The 17,616-nt window shown below is 42.8% G+C and overlaps 1 protein-coding gene across 1 annotated transcript in view; it reads left to right on the top strand.

The window, feature by feature from the left end:
• ADSL (adenylosuccinate lyase) overlaps nucleotides 1–17,616 on the top strand; it is a 46,717-nt gene that overhangs the window by 11,477 nt on the left and 17,624 nt on the right. The window contains exons 2-4 of the mRNA XM_034775957.1: nucleotides 2,311–2,514; nucleotides 3,850–3,894; nucleotides 4,552–4,631. Coding sequence (XP_034631848.1) covers nucleotides 2,311–2,514; nucleotides 3,850–3,894; nucleotides 4,552–4,631 — 329 coding nt within the window. The remainder of the gene's footprint in view (nucleotides 1–2,310; nucleotides 2,515–3,849; nucleotides 3,895–4,551; nucleotides 4,632–17,616) is intronic.

The raw sequence follows: 17,616 nt of genomic DNA, 5'->3' as shown, positions 1-17,616 counted from the left end.
GCAGGTATCTTTCCCTGCTGATCCATCCCATCTTCCATTCTTTGTAGGCTTCTTCTTTCTCCTAATAACCTGTTTGAGATCCTTGCTCATCCAGCTTGGTTTGCATCCCTTCCTTATGAACTTTTTCCCTTTTTTTGGGATGCAGGCTTCAGACAGTTTCTGCAACTTTGACTTAAAGTAATTCCAAGTTATTTCCTTACTTCCCTGCTGCTGCCCTGCCACAGATCCATTTCTGTCCTGTCCCAGCTCTCCCACTGCAGTCCTTTCCTTCCTCTCAGTCCTTCACCAGGTGCAGAGCTTGATGCATCCTCAGGCGGAGCATCATCCACTACCAGCAACTCCTCCTAACACTCAGACGTCTCTGTTTAGTGCCTCCATGCAAACCAGCTGAGTTCTTGCTGTGATTCCAGGTCCACAATCTTTTGCTGCCCCAAAGAGTTGTGGGATTTGGATGAGTCCCAATCTGTGGATGGATTTTGGGTCGCAGATGGGAAAGGTTGAAAACCACTGGACTAAAAATATGGTGCCTGAGCAGTGGGGCTGAGTTATTGTTGGTCTCAAATCCTTATCTTTTGATTATCCTGAAATGTGTTTAATCCAGCACTGACGTTGAGAATTCAGTGTATTTTGTTGCATTAATTTTCTCACCAAAAGGAGAGCGCTGCAGCACAGTGCCAGCAGGTGCCATTTTGCATAAAAATGGAAGTACTGACCGTATATACCGAATTTATTTTAGTAAATAAGGGACGCACCAGAGACGGGGTTTGGCTTATGAACGGGTGTAGAGAGGGAGAGTGGGACACAGCCCCTTCCCCCAACAGAGGGAGCAAGGAGAGGCAGCACAGAGACAGAAGGGAAGAGGTGAGGCCAGAGTCTCTCCACTTCTGGCCACGCTGCTCTCCCCCCTGCCTCCAAACCAGCTGCAGCTCCGGGGCCTGCGGACGCTCGAGGTAAACAAACCATCTCGGACCACCAGCGGCTTATCCTGATGGGCCGGGAGCCAAAGTTTGCCGACCCCTAAATTATAGGGTCGGCTTATGAACGGGTCATAAAAAAATTCCATGTTTACTTATCCATCTTGCAGGGGTTGGCTTATAAACGAACCGGCTTATGATCAAGTATATACGGTATCTTCTTGACCTTGATAACTTACACAATTCCATGTTTGTGAGATTTGTACAAAAGCATAATTGTGTAGACCAGACAATAAGGAATATAGCAAAATACCATCTGCCAGTTCAGACTGTGGGACATGCACTTTTGCACAATTGAAACACACTGTTACTTATGCGCATGTGCAAATACCTAGCTTTAAACCTTTAACTTGAAAGGAATGGAATCAATTTGCCAGCTAGTGAGTTTTGTGGGTTCCTGCTAACTCTTGTGGTTTATTACATTTTCCCATTTTAATTTTCTCCTGTTGCTGTATGAAAGATGCACACAAACAGAATGGTAATCCAACTGCCTAATTATACATCTTTAAACTATAGTATTCTAAGGTATTACTTGTAAAACATAGGTAAAATAACTTTTCAAACAAGTGTAATTTTTTTAAGTAGCTGTCCCTCTAAAATAACTTCCATATTTTTTTAAGCACAGCCTAGTGGCTGTTCCGCATGGAATACTAACAGTTTGCCAGTCTGAAATCTACTACTCCAGTTTTACGTAAATTAAGGGCGGGGAGCGGGGGGACAAGGAAGTGTAGCAATATTTTTTTCAAGTGAAAAATGTGCTGTTTACATCACTTGTCTAAGCGAAGTGACTGAATTGATTTACCCCAACTTCCGAGACGTTTTAGTTTTGAGCTAAGATGAGGTCTATGAAGGAAAAAAATTCAGAAATTTACAAGCAACAGAAAATAGAGGGTTTGGTACTTACTTAAAGCAAAGGACAACTGATGGTCTGCAGAGTTTTGCTGGCAAGTTCACATGGTGGTGCTTCTCCTTTCCAGCCACTAAACTCCGTTGAGAAGCTCTAATACATTACTTTCCTGAAAGTGCCTTTCCATGAAAGTAATTGCTGCTATTGTCACAAGGATGTTATGTAATTGTGTTTCGGAGGGGAATGGTGACCAAGAGACGCTAATATATAGGCTACCCTATTGAAAAAATTTTAGAACCCCTGAACTAAATCACTTGCTACAACAGTCCCATAATGTGGCCTTTTACTCACAAGAATCTCTAATTGACAGTAATCCAAGAAGAGTTACATGGGGCTAAAGTGTGTGTTGCTTCTGTCTCCATTTGGTTTGGGCTCTTTCTGTCAGAGGGAGAGAGATTTTTTTGTGTTTGCTTTCTTTTTCCCCTTCAGTCACTGGGACTGCCTATCACAGATGATCAAATCCAAGAGATGGAAGCAAACCTGGATAACATAGACTTCAAGATGGCAGCTGAGGAGGAGAAGAGGTTGCGTCATGATGTGATGGCTCACGTGCATACTTTTGCCCACTGTTGTCCAAAAGCTGCTGCTATCATTCATCTTGGAGCCACTTCCTGCTATGTGGGCGATAACACGGTAAAATAATAGAGAGTTTGTTCTCTAGAGAGCTGCACCGAACCCACCAAATGCTGCTCTCTTGATAATTTAAAATAAACTTACTTTTAAAAATAAAATCTCCAAATAGAATTTTTTGAAAGTTTTTTTTATTTAATTTTACTTCTGGAGCTAATTCTCCCTGTCCCAATCTCACTAGAGACTATTTTAGTCAGTGTTGGCTGGAGTTCTAGTTCTCCTAAACATACTGACAGCTGCAGAGCAATGCTGCACTCTTTTTGGCATGAAGCAAGATCCATCCTCCAACAACAGCACTTACTAAGCCCCATGTGTGTCATCTGTTGCTTTAAACTAGGGAAATTCACAATCATGTGAGTTGCACAAAGAAGAAAAGTCTGTGAGATCTGTTGGTCATGCCAGTTAGTCACCAGTTCACTGATTTGAGAAATCAAGGCCACTTTTGACATATGCAGATCATGAGCTTTCAATTGTTGTATGGAAAATCTGGATTGTTCCAATAGAAGAGCTATTCAGGGTCAATAGAATGGATAAGAATCTTGTATAACCCCCCCCCACACACACACACACACAATGTCCTGCTCTTCAGTATTTGCTTCTGTCAAGGGTTTCGGGGTGGCCTGTACAAATCTTATACAAAATAGTGTTATTCCCCAGCATGTTGCTGTCTTCCCCAACCCCTCCCAAACTCATCATAACCACTGTTGTTCCTTTTGTTCGAGACCTCGTAGTGCACTTTTGCTCTTCTCCTGTGGCAGTCCTGCATTTTGCCTGGACTTTAGCAGCTTGGTAGCTGCTTTTCCCATACCATTTGGACTCAGCTATATTTGATTGCGCCAGAGAAGGTTAAAGGAAAGCTCTACCGGGCCAGCCAGCCTTTTTGAAGTGAAGTCTTGAAACAGCCCTGTAGATCTGTGGCAAGTAGTGCCTGCACTTTCATGTGGGGCGATTAGGATTTAGTCTCATTCCCTTGGGGCACTAGGAATTCTACAAAAGCATGATTTCTACCCAAGAGGGTTTGAACAGGATTCATGTTGCTTTGCAGGACCCCTTCTGGCTGATATAGAAGCAATGACATTGATGGGCCCTGACAAATATCCAGTCCTCCTTGGCTTAAAGAAGGTCCCTCTGATACAAATGATCAAAATGCTTCAGGAAAGTGTGAGTTTTAGGATGAGAAATGGAGAGGCTCTTTCTTAGAGATTCCTTGGGAGGGAAGAGCAGTTTAATTATCCATGGCAGCTGTGTGTTCAGAGAGGCTAGAACTTCTCCCCCCCCACAAACGAGAAAGGGGAGTGAGCAGAGTTGAACTGAACTTTCTTTACTCGTTCCTTCCAGGACCTGATTGTTCTCCGCGATGGGTTCAACCTGCTGCTGCCCAAGGTGAGAAAGAGGTCGTGTGCGCAGCGTCCTGCAGGTGGACACAGCTGATGGCCTCTGGGTGAATGATGTTTATCCTAGTTGGTCTCTGGGTGGATGCTGGTGAGGTGGAGTTCCTCTGGGACTTAGACACCCAGGAAAAAGTGGCTGACTACTGTGGAGTGGGTGAGCAGTCCTTAGCTTCATGTGATCTCATGTCTCTCCACAGCCTCCCCCAAGGCCTCTTGCTTCCTGAGGGGCTGTATGGAAGTGGGAGGGTCTGTTGTGCCAGAAGTGGCTTCGTTTTACTTGTCCCAGTTCTGAAAAAGAGAGAACTAAATGGTTAATCACTCGCCCAGCAGGTGCTGGTGGAGATGGTAAACAGACTAGACTGGCCTGTGATCTAATCTGGTGTGACCATTTCTGTGTCTCTAAGTTTTATGGGGAGCAAAACTTGTGCATACAACCTCAAGTGACAAATAAACATGAAGCCTCCTAGTGGCTGTAGAAATTGAGCCAGTTAAGGTGTTATGCTTTTTAATCCGTACCCCACCGCTATCATGCTTAAGCATGGGTCAGCACTGTACCAAGACAGTTCAGGGTTAGCTTGTAACTTCTCTCTACATTGCAATTCCTTTTCTGACTCTCTGCCTGTTTTCTCCCATCCCCCACTCTCATCAGCTCGCCACAGTGATTAGCCGGCTGGCTGATTTTGCTGAGCAGTACGCTGACTTACCTACCCTGGGTTTCACTCACTACCAGTAAGTAGCCCAAGAGCTTTTCCTTTAATTTCCGAGTCTACTCATTAGATAGACCTGGCAACAGCAGCACCCTCCATATCACATTTTCTCCGCCATCTGATCAGTTGAGCTCACCACCCTATGTCTCAAGATCCAGCGGCAGTGAGTTTGAAAAAAGGGATAGATGCTTAAGGCCTGGTCTCCTTTTACACTGGGCAACTGAACTGCAGCTGTCAGCAATTGCTCCATTTGAACCTGTGCTAGTAACAATGTAACTGCTAATGTAAATGGTACAAAACCACTGTTACAGAAAGCATAGTTGGGACTTATACCAAACTTGTGCTTGGATGCCAAGCTCCTGTGACACTTTCTGTCTATACTGTCACTTAATCTGTTTTCAACAACAGTTCAGAAAAACCTATTGCTGGCAGCTGTTCAATTCCTTAATGTAGAGAGGACTTCATATGAATGAGACTTGCTTCTGCAGTTATAACTACAAGCCCTGTCAATTCTCATGTTTCAAGGCGGGGTTGATAAAAATCAATACTTTTTTTTCTTCTTCTTCTTCTTCTTCTTAAAGGTTTTTTAAATTATTTAAATCGAATTTTTTGATTTTTGTTTAAATTATTTTTCTTTTTAATATAGAAGATTTAATATGCTGAATCCATGAGCCTCTATCAAAAGCTTTGAGTTAAAGACTGCTTTTCTATATAAAGAAAGAATTGGGGCGGGGGGTTAACTTTTGAGGTTAATATGGCAAAGTAGGTCATGTACTGTATTAAGGGCTTGATCCTGTGGGGGATCCGGGGGCTGTGCTACTGAGTGAAGAGACTGACAAAGTTATCACAGGCATTGGTCCTAGCCTCTGACTCCAGGAGACACCACCATGTATCTCATCATGCTCATCCACCGAACCCATCGGAGTGGTTTCAAGCTCTACTTTATAGCTTCTCCCCACCTGAGCTCTGTTCTCAAACTATGAATATTTTATACTCTGATCTGCCCAATAACTACCAGCCCTTGCTTCTATACAGTTCTGGGCACTTCGGGTAAATGGCCTTGCTCTCTCTTCTTACATGTGCACATGGACAGATACAAACAGAAATCCATTAACTTCTCAACTGCCTCCCTGTCTGTCTCTAAACAAGTAAAATACTGCAGTGCAACAGGTTATGTTACCAGAAGTCTTGGATTGTTGTTAGTTCTTTTGTTTTTCTGGGGTAGGAGTGGGGTAGAGGAGATATGTGACAAGAAGCAGAATATGCAGCCAGAAAGGCGCAACATTTGTCAAAGCAGGACACTGGGAAGAAAGGGCAACATTCTTTAGAACAGGCCTGCACAACATGCGGCCCGGGGGCCACATGCGGCCCACATGGGCTCATTGTGCGGCCCGCGGGGGTTGAGTAGATGGGCTCACTGTGCGGCCCGCGGGCGGAGGGGGGGTGAGTAGACAAGCAGCGGGTGAGGGAGAGGGGGTGAGTAGGTGAGGGAGCGGGCAGTGGCAGGGAATGAGTAGGCGAGCCGGGAGGGTGGAGGGCTGAGGAGGCGAGTGAGCGGGCAGTGGCGGGGGGTGAGGAGGCGAGCCGGGGCAAGGGAGCTGAGGAGGCGAGTGGTGAATTGGTTGCTGACCTGTTCTACTGATCTGGTCTTGCTCCCATCCCCTCTCCCAGGGCCGGCTCCAGGCACCAGCAAAACAAGCAGGTGCTTGGGGCGGCACATTTCTAGGGGCGGCATTCTGGCGCCGGCCATCATAGGTGCCAACTCTGGGGCATGGGAAAAAAGTGCCCTCGCTGCCCCATCTCGCCTCCACCTGCTCCCCTGAGCGCGCCACCACCGCTCCGCTTCTTCTCCCTCCCTACCAGGCTTGCTGCGCGCGAAACAGCTGTTTTGCGCAGCAAGGCTGGGAGGGAGGAGAAGCCAAGCGGCGGGGCGCTTGGGGGAGGCGGTGGTGGTGGAGCGGAGGTGAGCTGGAGTGGGGAGCGGTTCCTCTAACCCCCTCATTACTTCCTGCGCCCCCCCACTCTAGCTCACCTCTGCTCCGCCTGCTCCCCCGAACGCGCTGCTGCTCCACTTCTCCGCCCTCCCTCGCCTGAGAGGGACGGGGGAGAAGCGGAGCGGCGGCATGCCCGGGGGAGTAGGCGGAGTGGAGGTGAGCTAGGGTGGGACATCATGGGGGGCCCGTAGGAAGCAATGGGGGCGAGAAATGCAGCACGCCAGGGGAGGAGGCGGTGCTGGGGATTTGGGGAAGGGGTTCGGAAGGGGTGGAGTTGGGGTGGGGCCGGGGGCACGAAAAAGAAAGGGGAGGCGGCCAAAAATTTTTTTGCTTGGGGCGGCAAAAATCCTAGAGCTGGCCCTGCCCTCTCCAAGCGTTGCAGCTGTCCAGAGGTGCCTGCCTTCCACGCCTTCCGCATTCACACCTCATTCATTCAACAGGGCAATCGATTACAAAGTGGGGGGGGAAGATCTTATTCTACTTCTAGCAAAAAGACATTTTTCTTTTACCTTAATTATACTATCTTAGGGGCTGCTATAACATATTACCGAGGTTCAATACTGCTGTTTCGGTGGGGCGGCGCTGGGGAAGAGGGTTTAATTCCGTGGAGCAGATGGCGCGCGCGGGGTGGCGTGGGTTCGGCGGCGCTGGGGAGGTTGTTTCCATGGGGTGGGCAGTGCTGGGGGTGGTGGTGGCTTGTTTTGGGGGGGCTGGGCGGCGCTTGGGGGGTTTCGTCCCTCAGTTGTTTGCTTTGGAGTAATATGGCCCTCGCCGCTTTACGAGTTGTGCAGGCCTGCTTTAGAATGTAGCTTCTAGTGTTGATTTCAACACCTAGGAACTGGAAGGGAAAAAACTGCCATGGCTGCAAGTTGTAAAAAAGAACCTATTTGGGAATATATTCAAGAAATTCCTGTACTTCTGGGTAAAAAAATAACTCATGGCAACTGTGAATGGTGCAACAGAGATGCAAGGCCTGGTTGCCAGAATGAAACAACATTATGAAAATTGCTCCTCAGAAGACAGTGACTTTGAAGATGATGTGCCTGAACAATCTGGATCAGCTGGTTAGTAAACTTATTTTTGCACCATTTTTATGGGCTGTCTTCCATGTCACACTATGATAATAATGATAACTTAGATTATTGTCATAAATTTATGGTTTTGGTGAATTACTTGTGAATTTCAAAATGTTTGTTCAAAATGTAACTGATATGTTAGTTTGTTGTGGGAGTGTGTCAATTACATTTTTACTATTACTACTGGACTTTAGAAAGGATTTTTATTGCTCCGTATAATCAAATATCCTAGGTGAAGATTTCCTCTTTAAAAGTAAAGTTTTATTAGGCATTTATGAATTTTAACATTTAAAATATGTTTTTTCTCTAAGTTGTTTGGTATGTTGCTAGAGATAAGGGTTTAAATAGTGTGACAGGGTCAAGCCAGATGGCTACAGAAGAGTGGTAGAAGGCAGATATATTAGTCCCAGATTAAGTAGATCCCTTTTCCCTGGGTAAGGTAACAGGGGCAGTTCCAGAACAAGCAGGAACTTGCTGGAACCAGTTAAGGCAGGCAGGCTAATTAGGACACCTGGAACCAATTAAGAAGAAGCTGCTAGAATCAATTAGGACAGACTGGCTAATCAGGACACCTGGTATAAAAAGGCTCTCACTCCAGTTAGTGAGGTGTGGGTGTAAGGAGCTGGGAGTGAGAGGACGTGCAGCTGGAGGACTGAGGAGTATAAGTATTAACAGACATCAGGAGGAAGGTCCTGTGGTGAGGCTAAAGAAGGTGTTGGGAGGAGGCCATGGGGAAGGTAGCCCAGGGAGTTGTAGCTGTCGTGCAGCTGTTCCAGGAGGCACTCTAGACAGCTGCAGTCCACAGGGCCCTGAGTTGGAACCCGGAGTAGAGGGCGGGCCCGGGTTCCCCCCAAACCTCCCAATTGCCCTGGACTGTGGGTTCTACCAGAGGGAAGGTCTCTGGGCTGTTCCTCAACCCACATGGTGAATCTCTGAGGCAAGAAAATCCGCCCAAAAGTGCAGGACTCACCAAGATAGAGGAGAAACTTTGTCACAATAGATTAAGATTATCCTTATAATTTACTAATTGTTTGCCCTATAAAACTGAGTTTAGAAATAAATACCATTTAAACAGTGGTACAGTCAGCTGCAGTAGGAGAAAATCTTTCATTTACAATCTTTTTAAAGCAGTGCCCTGAGTAATAACCAGTGACTGAGGGGGACTTTTTTACCTGTTGTTGCAGGGTCCCTGCTTAGACATAAGGAGTTGTGAATGTCCATCATTTGCAATGTCCACAACATCAGAGTCATCTGCTGATACCACCAGCAGTACTGCAACTAAACATACTTCAGACAGTAAATTAACTGCATCAAAACAAGCTTTCTTCATCATAATCCAGTTAATAAAGGCATGAATTGCAATCAGGACCAGCAAATTCCAGGAAGACTCCATAAATGAAAAGATTGCACAGTTCTTCCTTTCATGTTTTTCAGAACAAATATTTCATTGACATGGTTCAATCATTACAAATATGGTACACTCCATCTAGCAGAGCAGACATTGCTGAAAGGTTGTTGGGAGAAGAAAATTGAACAGTGTGCAAAAAACAATGATGGGGAAATTTGTTAATCTGAGTCCTGATGTGTGGAACAGTGTACACAGTGCTCCAATAATATGTGCTTATGTGATAACAGAGATACGGTTGTCTCTTACAGAAACAATTGATACAACAGGAAATGCCCACGCCGCGGAATACTTAAAAGAACTGGCAGTAAAAGCTATAGCAAACTATGAACAAAAATTCAAGTGTCAGGTATGTAGCTTTGTCATGGGCAATGAGGCAAATGTAGCAAAGATGAGAAGAAATCTAGAAGATAGTGATGGGAACCTGAAACTTACAACATATGAGTGTGCAGTGCTCATTTGATGCATCTTTTATCTAAAGAGTTGAGTACAACTGCAGGAATAAAGGAAAAAGTAGTTAAAGTTGTGAAATGCTTCCATAACAACCACTTTCCTCCAGCTTCACTGAAGAGAATAGATATATTTAAACTAATTCTCACTCAAGATGTATGATGGAAGTCAGTGGTTGACTGTTTTGAGCTGTTTATTTAGAACTAGCCTATTCTGAAGATAATTTGTGAAGAAAATTGAGACAAAATAAATGGAACTCTCACAGCCAGAGTATTCAACATCGGACTAAACGGAAATGTAGAAGATATGATAAATATACTGAAACCTATTTTCATAGCCTTGGACGAGCTACAGAAAGATTGCTGCTGAATTGCTAATGCTGTTAAAATTTGGAAAGAACTTTGAGATATTGATAAAAGAAATACCCAGCACCAAAATTAAATTTTAGGCAGTAAAATAATCGGATGGATCAAGCACTTACTCCACCTCATTTTCTTGCCAGTATTCTGAACCGAGAGTACCAGGTAGATGCCAAGCTGCTGAAGAAGATGCTGCTATGACATGAGCATTGAATAATCACCCATCAATCTTGCCAACCATAATAAATTTCAGGGCTGGAAATGAACCATTCAAGCAGTACACGTTTGATGATGTTTTAAAGAAAGTCACACCACTGAACTGGTGGAAGGCACTAGCTAAGCACCTGGAGCCAGCGTTTGTTGAAGTGCTAAACCAGCTTTTGACACCAGTAGCCTCTTTTGCAGGCATAGAGAGAATATGTTCTTCATTTGGACTAATTCATTCAAAGTTGAAATTGATTGGGAGTTGAAAAAGCAGAAAAAATGGTCTTTCTCTTCCAGTCTAGGAATAAAAATTAAGATGGAGGGACATAAAATTTACTAGTTTAAAAAAAAACTTTGAAGGACAGCCTAAGTAACTTAGCAGATTGTCTCATTTTCAAGAGACTTAGGCTATCTCTATACTACAAAGATAAGTCGACCTATGTTAGGTTGACGTACAGCCACCGCATTAATTACTGCAATGGCTGATGTCCACACTACCCTTCTCGGATGAGTGGTGCGCGTCTTCACCAGGAGCACTTCCACCGACATAAGAGGGGCAGTGTGGGAATCTGAGAGCCTGGACACCCCACAGGCTCCGGACAGGTTGCCGCCTCCCCGTTCCTCACCAGGAGTGGGAGGAAAGCTGCTGGGGACTGCTCACCTCCCCATTCCCCGCTGGGAGCAGGGGGGAAGCCCCCTGGGGCTCCACCATGAAATTAAGAAGAATGACAGCTAACAGCTGATCTAAGGAATGCAGACACTGCATCGCCTTAACCACACCGACTTAACTACACCTACATAAGCCTCTAGTTGAGGTGGTTTTATTATGTCAGCATAGCAGGGGAGTTACATTGGCAGGAGGAGCATTTTGGTGAGTACCCATCCACTGTTTTGTCAACAAAAAGCTGACTTTTCTCAACAAAACTGTGTAGTGTAGACAAGGCCTAAGGCGAGTAGTAGTTTAATCTCCAGTCACTTACACTTTGGTGTATTTGAAAATTTCCCCAGGCTGACTTGAAATACTTCAGCTTAATTCACTGGCTACAATTAATCCCTCTATTCCTTTAATACCTCATTTGGTTGTAAATGTGAAACTTGTTTTGATAAGAGAAGATTATGTATCCAAAACATTTAAGGTTTTATTTATTTAAATTGTATATGCTGTTTGTTTAATTAAACCAGTTACAATCCTAATGCAGCTTGACACAAATCATGAGCAAAAAGTTAAGCATCTAGTAAATAAGCAATGTATCATTTACTATTTTCTAACATACTAAAAATGTATAATAAGAATCTGAAAATATTTAAGTTTTGCTTAAATAAACACATATAGCTATAGTGCGCCCTCCTAGGTAGCAAAAAGATGTACTGAACATAGTGTAAAGTCTCTATTTAGTTGTAAATCGACATGTTTTAATGGCTGTATCAACCAGTGAGAATGCACCTTTCTTTAGAAAATAACAGAAGTACAAACAAAAAAGTTGATTAAAGTTGATAATTTAAATGGAGACTTTCTACTTGGTGACTTAAATTACTGATTTAAATCAGTGGACCCTGTTTTAGGGCATAAGCAGATCACTAGCAGGAATCAGGAAATCTTTCTCCCATGTTATAAGTTTGCACAACATTCTGTATCATGGAAGGCGTATGCCTTTTCTGTGGTACATCTGGCATTGGCTACTGTCAGGAGACTGGATTGTTCTATAATGGCAGTATCTCTCTGTTGCTCTTGAGAATATGGTTTATTGAAAAGGAATCCAGACCTGGACAAGAATGTTGCTGGAGATGTGGGTTAATTTGCTGCTGCCAGGGATGGCAGTTGTTAACTCTCAGGACTTTACACTATGGACCTTGATTTAAATCTTATTTTTCCACTAGTGGAAGTGGTGTGGGACAGCCGAGACTGGGAAGGTTCTGACACTTCGTACCCAGATCTAATGTCCTTGTTGCATAGGAAATCACTCCTGAAGAAGAGTGAAGAAAGCATCAATCCAAGTGTGACCCTAAGAGTCCCTTTATGCTAACTGGCAAAGGGCACACTCAACACACTGTGGTCAGAATATTTATTATTGTGTTATTGAAATATGTTTTGGAAGCAATGAATAAACAAATCTGCCTTAGACAAAGGAATGTGGTTCTGCCTGGCTTGATTACAGGCAGATGACAATGCAAGTACATTTACATATAAGGTAAACAAAGCAATCGAGCTAACAAGTGGTGGAGGACACAGCGTGGTGAGTACATCAAGGGACACATAAGTCTGAACCCCCAGGAAGGTTTCTTGGCTCTTCAGGTAACGACCATAGACTTTGGGAAACATAAGGAGAGCAAAAAGACATATTTATCCATCACATAGAGAACAAAGGGGATAACAGTCTCTGATTCTGTTAACTTTGCTTCCTCCTGCCGAAAGGGCTGAAGATGCTGGCAGCTTGATGTAAGTGAGAAAGCTGTTTAGACAAAGATTATAGCTTGCTAAAATTGAGTCTTGGACACTGAAAAGTATGTTTTGTTTTGTTTGTAACCATTTCCTTGTTTTCTCTGCTTAGTATCACTTAAATCTCTGTTCTATTTATTAATAAACTTAGTTTATAGTAAAACTAAGAATATCTCAGTGCTGTCATATTAAGGTAAAGAGTGTGTGTTTGGTGAGTGCTGGTGTGTAAGCTATCTCTTTGAAGGAAGCAAACTAAATCATTTCTGTGAGTGGCTAGTGAGAATGGACTGGACACTGCAGAGACAGATCTCTGGGGAACTGTGATTCACTGAATGTTACCTGCAAAGAGATTAAGACTGGCAGAGTCTCCTGGAGTCTGCTGGTGACAGGGGCAGATTGGTGTGGCTGGGAGCTGACACAGTTTAAACTGCCATTGTGTTATTTCTCTGCCTCAGTAAGGGAGAGGTTTAGGATGCCCTGAGGAGAACCTCTCACACTACATCCTCACTACGGGGGGAGGTGGGGGGTCGATTTAAGATACGCAAATTCAGCTACGTGAATAGCGTAGCTGAATTCGACGTATCGGAGCCGATTTACCCCGCTGTGAGGACAGCGGCAAATCGATCTCCGCTGGTGGAGTAGACAGCTCCCCTGTCGACGGCGCTTACTCCTACCTCCGCTGGTGGAGTAGAAGCGGCGATTCGGGGATCGATTTCTACCCACCGATTCAGGCGGGTAGCGTAGACCTACCCCAAGTCTCAGTCAGGGTACATAGATGGAAATAAAGAAGCCAGTGAGGCCAGTCAGCAGAATTTATTTAACTAAAATCCTAGTGCCGCCTCTGTCTGCCTTGCATATTGTCAGAGGAGCACAAAAAGCTGTGTCTTCTTTACTGCTGTCGAGGAAACGGGTGAATGAAGAGATGTCTCAGATGCTGCAATAGGACACATGATCTTTTCAGACTGATCTCTATTTTTGTTCTTGATTATGACAGATCTGAAACTTGGATTATTTTTCCCCAAGCTGTTGTGAAAGAGCTTTTGCCTGGAAAAAATGTGACTGGAAGATGCATATACTTGGCTTATTTCATGGGAGTCTTGATGTTAGCATTAGTTAACAAGAGATGTGGGTCACTTAAGTATTGTATATGTGCTCAGAGACTGTGATGAGTGTGTTTTATATACACATTAAACAAGTATTTAATCATTGTAATCCATTCCAACCCAAATTTTGTGTGTACCCTAAGCCTTCTTGATTAAAAGAAGCTAATCATTTAATTGCTCTATTTGGAAGATCACTGAGCTCTGCAGTAGCTTGTATGTCATCGCTGTCCTTGAACATCAGAACTACAAAAGTGCCAGTGTGACTTCATCCCCCTCTCCTATCAACCCCTGGTCTCTTGTTTTTGCTCAGCTTAAGGTGGGTGTGGGTGTGGGTGGGTGATATCAAGCATAGTCCTGGGAATAGTTACTGAACCATTGCCACAGATCCAGCAGGGGGAGCACTCAATCTTGGGTTTGTTTGTTTTTTAATCTTCTGGAAATTGTCACAAGAAATGGAGACTTCACTGGATAGGTGGACTTAAGTATATATCCCCATCAGTACAACAGTATTTAAAAGTAGATCAGATTTCTGTGTTCAAGTAACTTATTGTGAATGGAAGACAGAATCATGAAACTGAGAAGATTCTTGGGAGGGTTGGGGAGGAAATCTATTATGTTACATCTTATCTGCCCTCTTATTCAGCTAATGCAAGATTTCTCCATACAGTTTATTCTCCATACCACTGCCCTGGCTAGTTTTAAATGTCACAAGCAGTGGAGTTTCAGTAATTTCCAAAGAGTGATCTAATAGGCCTTGCGGTTAGGAAATAGCTCCTGATAGCCATCCTGAATTTCCTCTTGGGTCAGTTGAATTCAATTAATCCAATTCATGCCCTCTTGTGCTTACAGTGAACCATTCTTCTTCCTTGCTGTCTGCTCCCTTCAAATTCCTGTTGGCAGTGATCATATTCTTAGTTGTCACTTAGTCAAGATGTACATTTTTAGTTTTTTCTATTAATTCTTTATTAAATTTTTAAAATATCCACACACAGAAAAACATACAAACTATAAAAAAATTTCTCATAATATATTAACCATTTGCTACCTAATCTTAACTATTACCTGAAATATTTAATTATATAATCTGAACAATTAAATTATAAATCATTTGTATTACACAATTTACATAAACAACTTTGTTTATAAAAATCCAACTAGTTAAAAGTAAAATTATTAGAATAAGGTAAAGAATAGAAGCAAAATTCAGAAGACGGGGATAGAGATGGTGAGGAGGGGGCCCATGTAGTTAATAGGATCATTCAGATACTTACAGGAAAGCATCCAATATCTGAGAATTTTTTCTTGGGTATTTCTGTTACAGTATACAATCCTTTCTGTGGTCGCCAAGCTTATTATGTCTGTGCTCTAGTCTTCAATTATTGGCTGCTTTTTGGATTTCCATTTTTGTAATACTACATGTTTAGCTTGTAACACAATTGTATTTAATAGGAAAAAATTAACTCTGCAGTTAAGTTCTTCCCAAAACATACAGGGATAGGAGCATTCCCAGAGTATATGGGTTAAGTTAGCATTTTATGAATTACAGTGCCAGCATTTGTCTGATTTAGCAGCACCTGTTTTGAACAGAGAGAGAGGTCCAATGCTGCCACCATTTTCTGCTGGATTAATCTTAAATGCAGGTTCAAAGAGCAGTTCAGAGCATTGGCTAAAATTTGTTTCCATTAGCAGAGAATAACTGGTCTGGTTCCTCCTTCCATTTCTTTTTTAGGGAATCCATGTTTAATTCAGATTTGCTGGCCAAGTGTGTATATATAGTGTTGCCATAGGTCTTGGTAATCTGGATAATATTTGGAGAAATTAAAGCAGTTCAGGTGGGTCAGGGTAGCTCAGGCATTGGGGCCAAACAGGTGGGAGATGGCATTTTTGAGTTGGCTACATTGCCACTTCTTAATCTCTAGACCAAAACTTCTTTTAATATTGTAAAATGGAGGAAAGTATCATTTTCAATAAATTGATGGTCAAAATCCCTTTCCTAATCCTATCTGGCCAAATGATGAAGTTTCCTTTTTATACAGAGTTTCAAGTTACTTCAGATAGAGGCCTTGGTATGTAGAAGGGGGGTGGTCTTTAAATTTCAAAATAGCATGCCAAGTATTTCTGGCTGCCACAACCGTTGGTAATTGCTCTTTAAGGCATCTGTAGTAATCCAAGTGCACCACATTGGAAAGGGGTAAAGGAGCAACCAATTCTGCCTCCAGTTGGAGCCAATCTGGGACTGTACAGCACGAAGAACAAGCCACTGTGCTGATTGGCTAAAAATTATTGCCTATCATAAAGTGTGAAGTTGGGAAATCTAAACCAACCTGTATTGACGGGGCTGTAATCTTTGTAAGGGTGTTCTGGGCCTGTTACCAGCACCTACAAGAAAGACCTAAACATGTTGTCGATTTCAGTAAAATAAAAGGAATATGTAGGGAGGGGAGAATTCAGAATAAAAAGTATCCTGGGAAGGGCATTCATCCCTCGCCCGCCCGCCCGAAGGGAGAGGGGTAGTGCCTTCCATCCGTTTAAATCGTTTGCTGACTGCATGATTAATGGGGCTAGGTTAACCTTGACTATGTTTTTAATTTCCTTAGGGAACAAGATGCCAAGCTATCTGAGGTTTGTCTGATGCCATCTAAATGTCCCTATAGGAGAGCTACTTCCAGCTAGATCTAATGAGATCTTCATTGCTTCTGACTTACCCAATTAATCCTGTAGCCAGAGAATTTACCACTGTTGTCTATTGTTTGTAATATTTGGAATAGATTGACCTGGGTTTTTAATAAATAGGAGGATGTCATCTGCATATAGAAGGATTTTTGTTTGGCCAGAGTTCCTGATTTGATCCATTGAATATCTTGGTGTTCCCTAATTAGTACTGCAAGTGGTTCTAATGCTAGATTGAATGGGAGTGGGGAGAGGGGGCATCTGTGTCTACTTCCCTGAAACAGATCAAAGGTGGGAAATATTACACTGTTCGTTAGGGTACGAGAGTTGGGATTGAAACATGATAGTTATACCCATGAAATAAAGGATTTTCCCAAGCCAAATTTATCCAGGGTAAGAAACAGATATTGCTAGTTCATTCTGTCAAAGGCTTTCTCTGCATTGAGTGAAATGATTGCGTCGGAATTTCTAGCGTGTTAATGGAATGCCATAATATAAATCAACTGATGTGTTATCTGACCATGCCCTTTTTAATAAATCCCACCTGATTTGGGGTGAACCTTATCACTTGTTACTTTCAAAAATATTGCCCAAGAGGCTTGAAAAAGTATTTTTATATATCAGTATTGACTAAAGAGATGAGTCTATAGCTTTTGCGCTTCCTTACACGGTTTAATTAGTACAATATTTAGTGCTTCCCTCATAGTAGGAGGTAATGTACATTTCTTTAAGGCATCTTTGTAAATGTAGAACAGCTGAGGGACCAGAATTTCTTTGAGACTTTGATTGAATTCTAACAGTAGACAATCAGGGCTCTGAGTCTTGCCAAGACCCATTTCTTTCCTGGCCTTGATTATTTCCTCTGATTGCCAGGGAGAGGTCAGTCTGGCCTGCTGCTCTTCTGAGATTTGTGGGAGGTTAAGAGTTTTAACAAAATTATTCAGTTCTTCTGGATCAGGTGGTAAATCATTATTGTAAAGAGCCTTGTGGAATTTCAAAAATTGATCATTGATCCTCTTTGTGATTAGCAATAACCCGCCCTTGTTCTGATTTGATTGATACTATTTGGGACTTTGACCTCTCACTTTTAATCTCAATGTAAGAATTTTTCCTGCTCTCTCTCCCGATGTTTGAGTCTAAAAAGAGCAAATTTGGCTTCTGCTGAAGTCAGTCTATTTACTTTATGCTAGGGCTGCCAAGCGATTAAAAAAAATAATTGTGATTAATTGCACCATTAAAGAATAATAGAATATAATTTATTTAAATATTTGTGGATGTTTTCTACATTTTCAAATATATTGATTTCAAT

This window comes from Trachemys scripta, chromosome 1 (assembly GCF_013100865.1).
Source record: "Trachemys scripta elegans isolate TJP31775 chromosome 1, CAS_Tse_1.0, whole genome shotgun sequence".
Classification (NCBI taxonomy): Eukaryota; Metazoa; Chordata; order Testudines; family Emydidae; genus Trachemys; species Trachemys scripta.
Note: the sequence above shows the minus strand (reverse complement) of the source record. Positions and strands in the feature narration are given on the sequence as shown.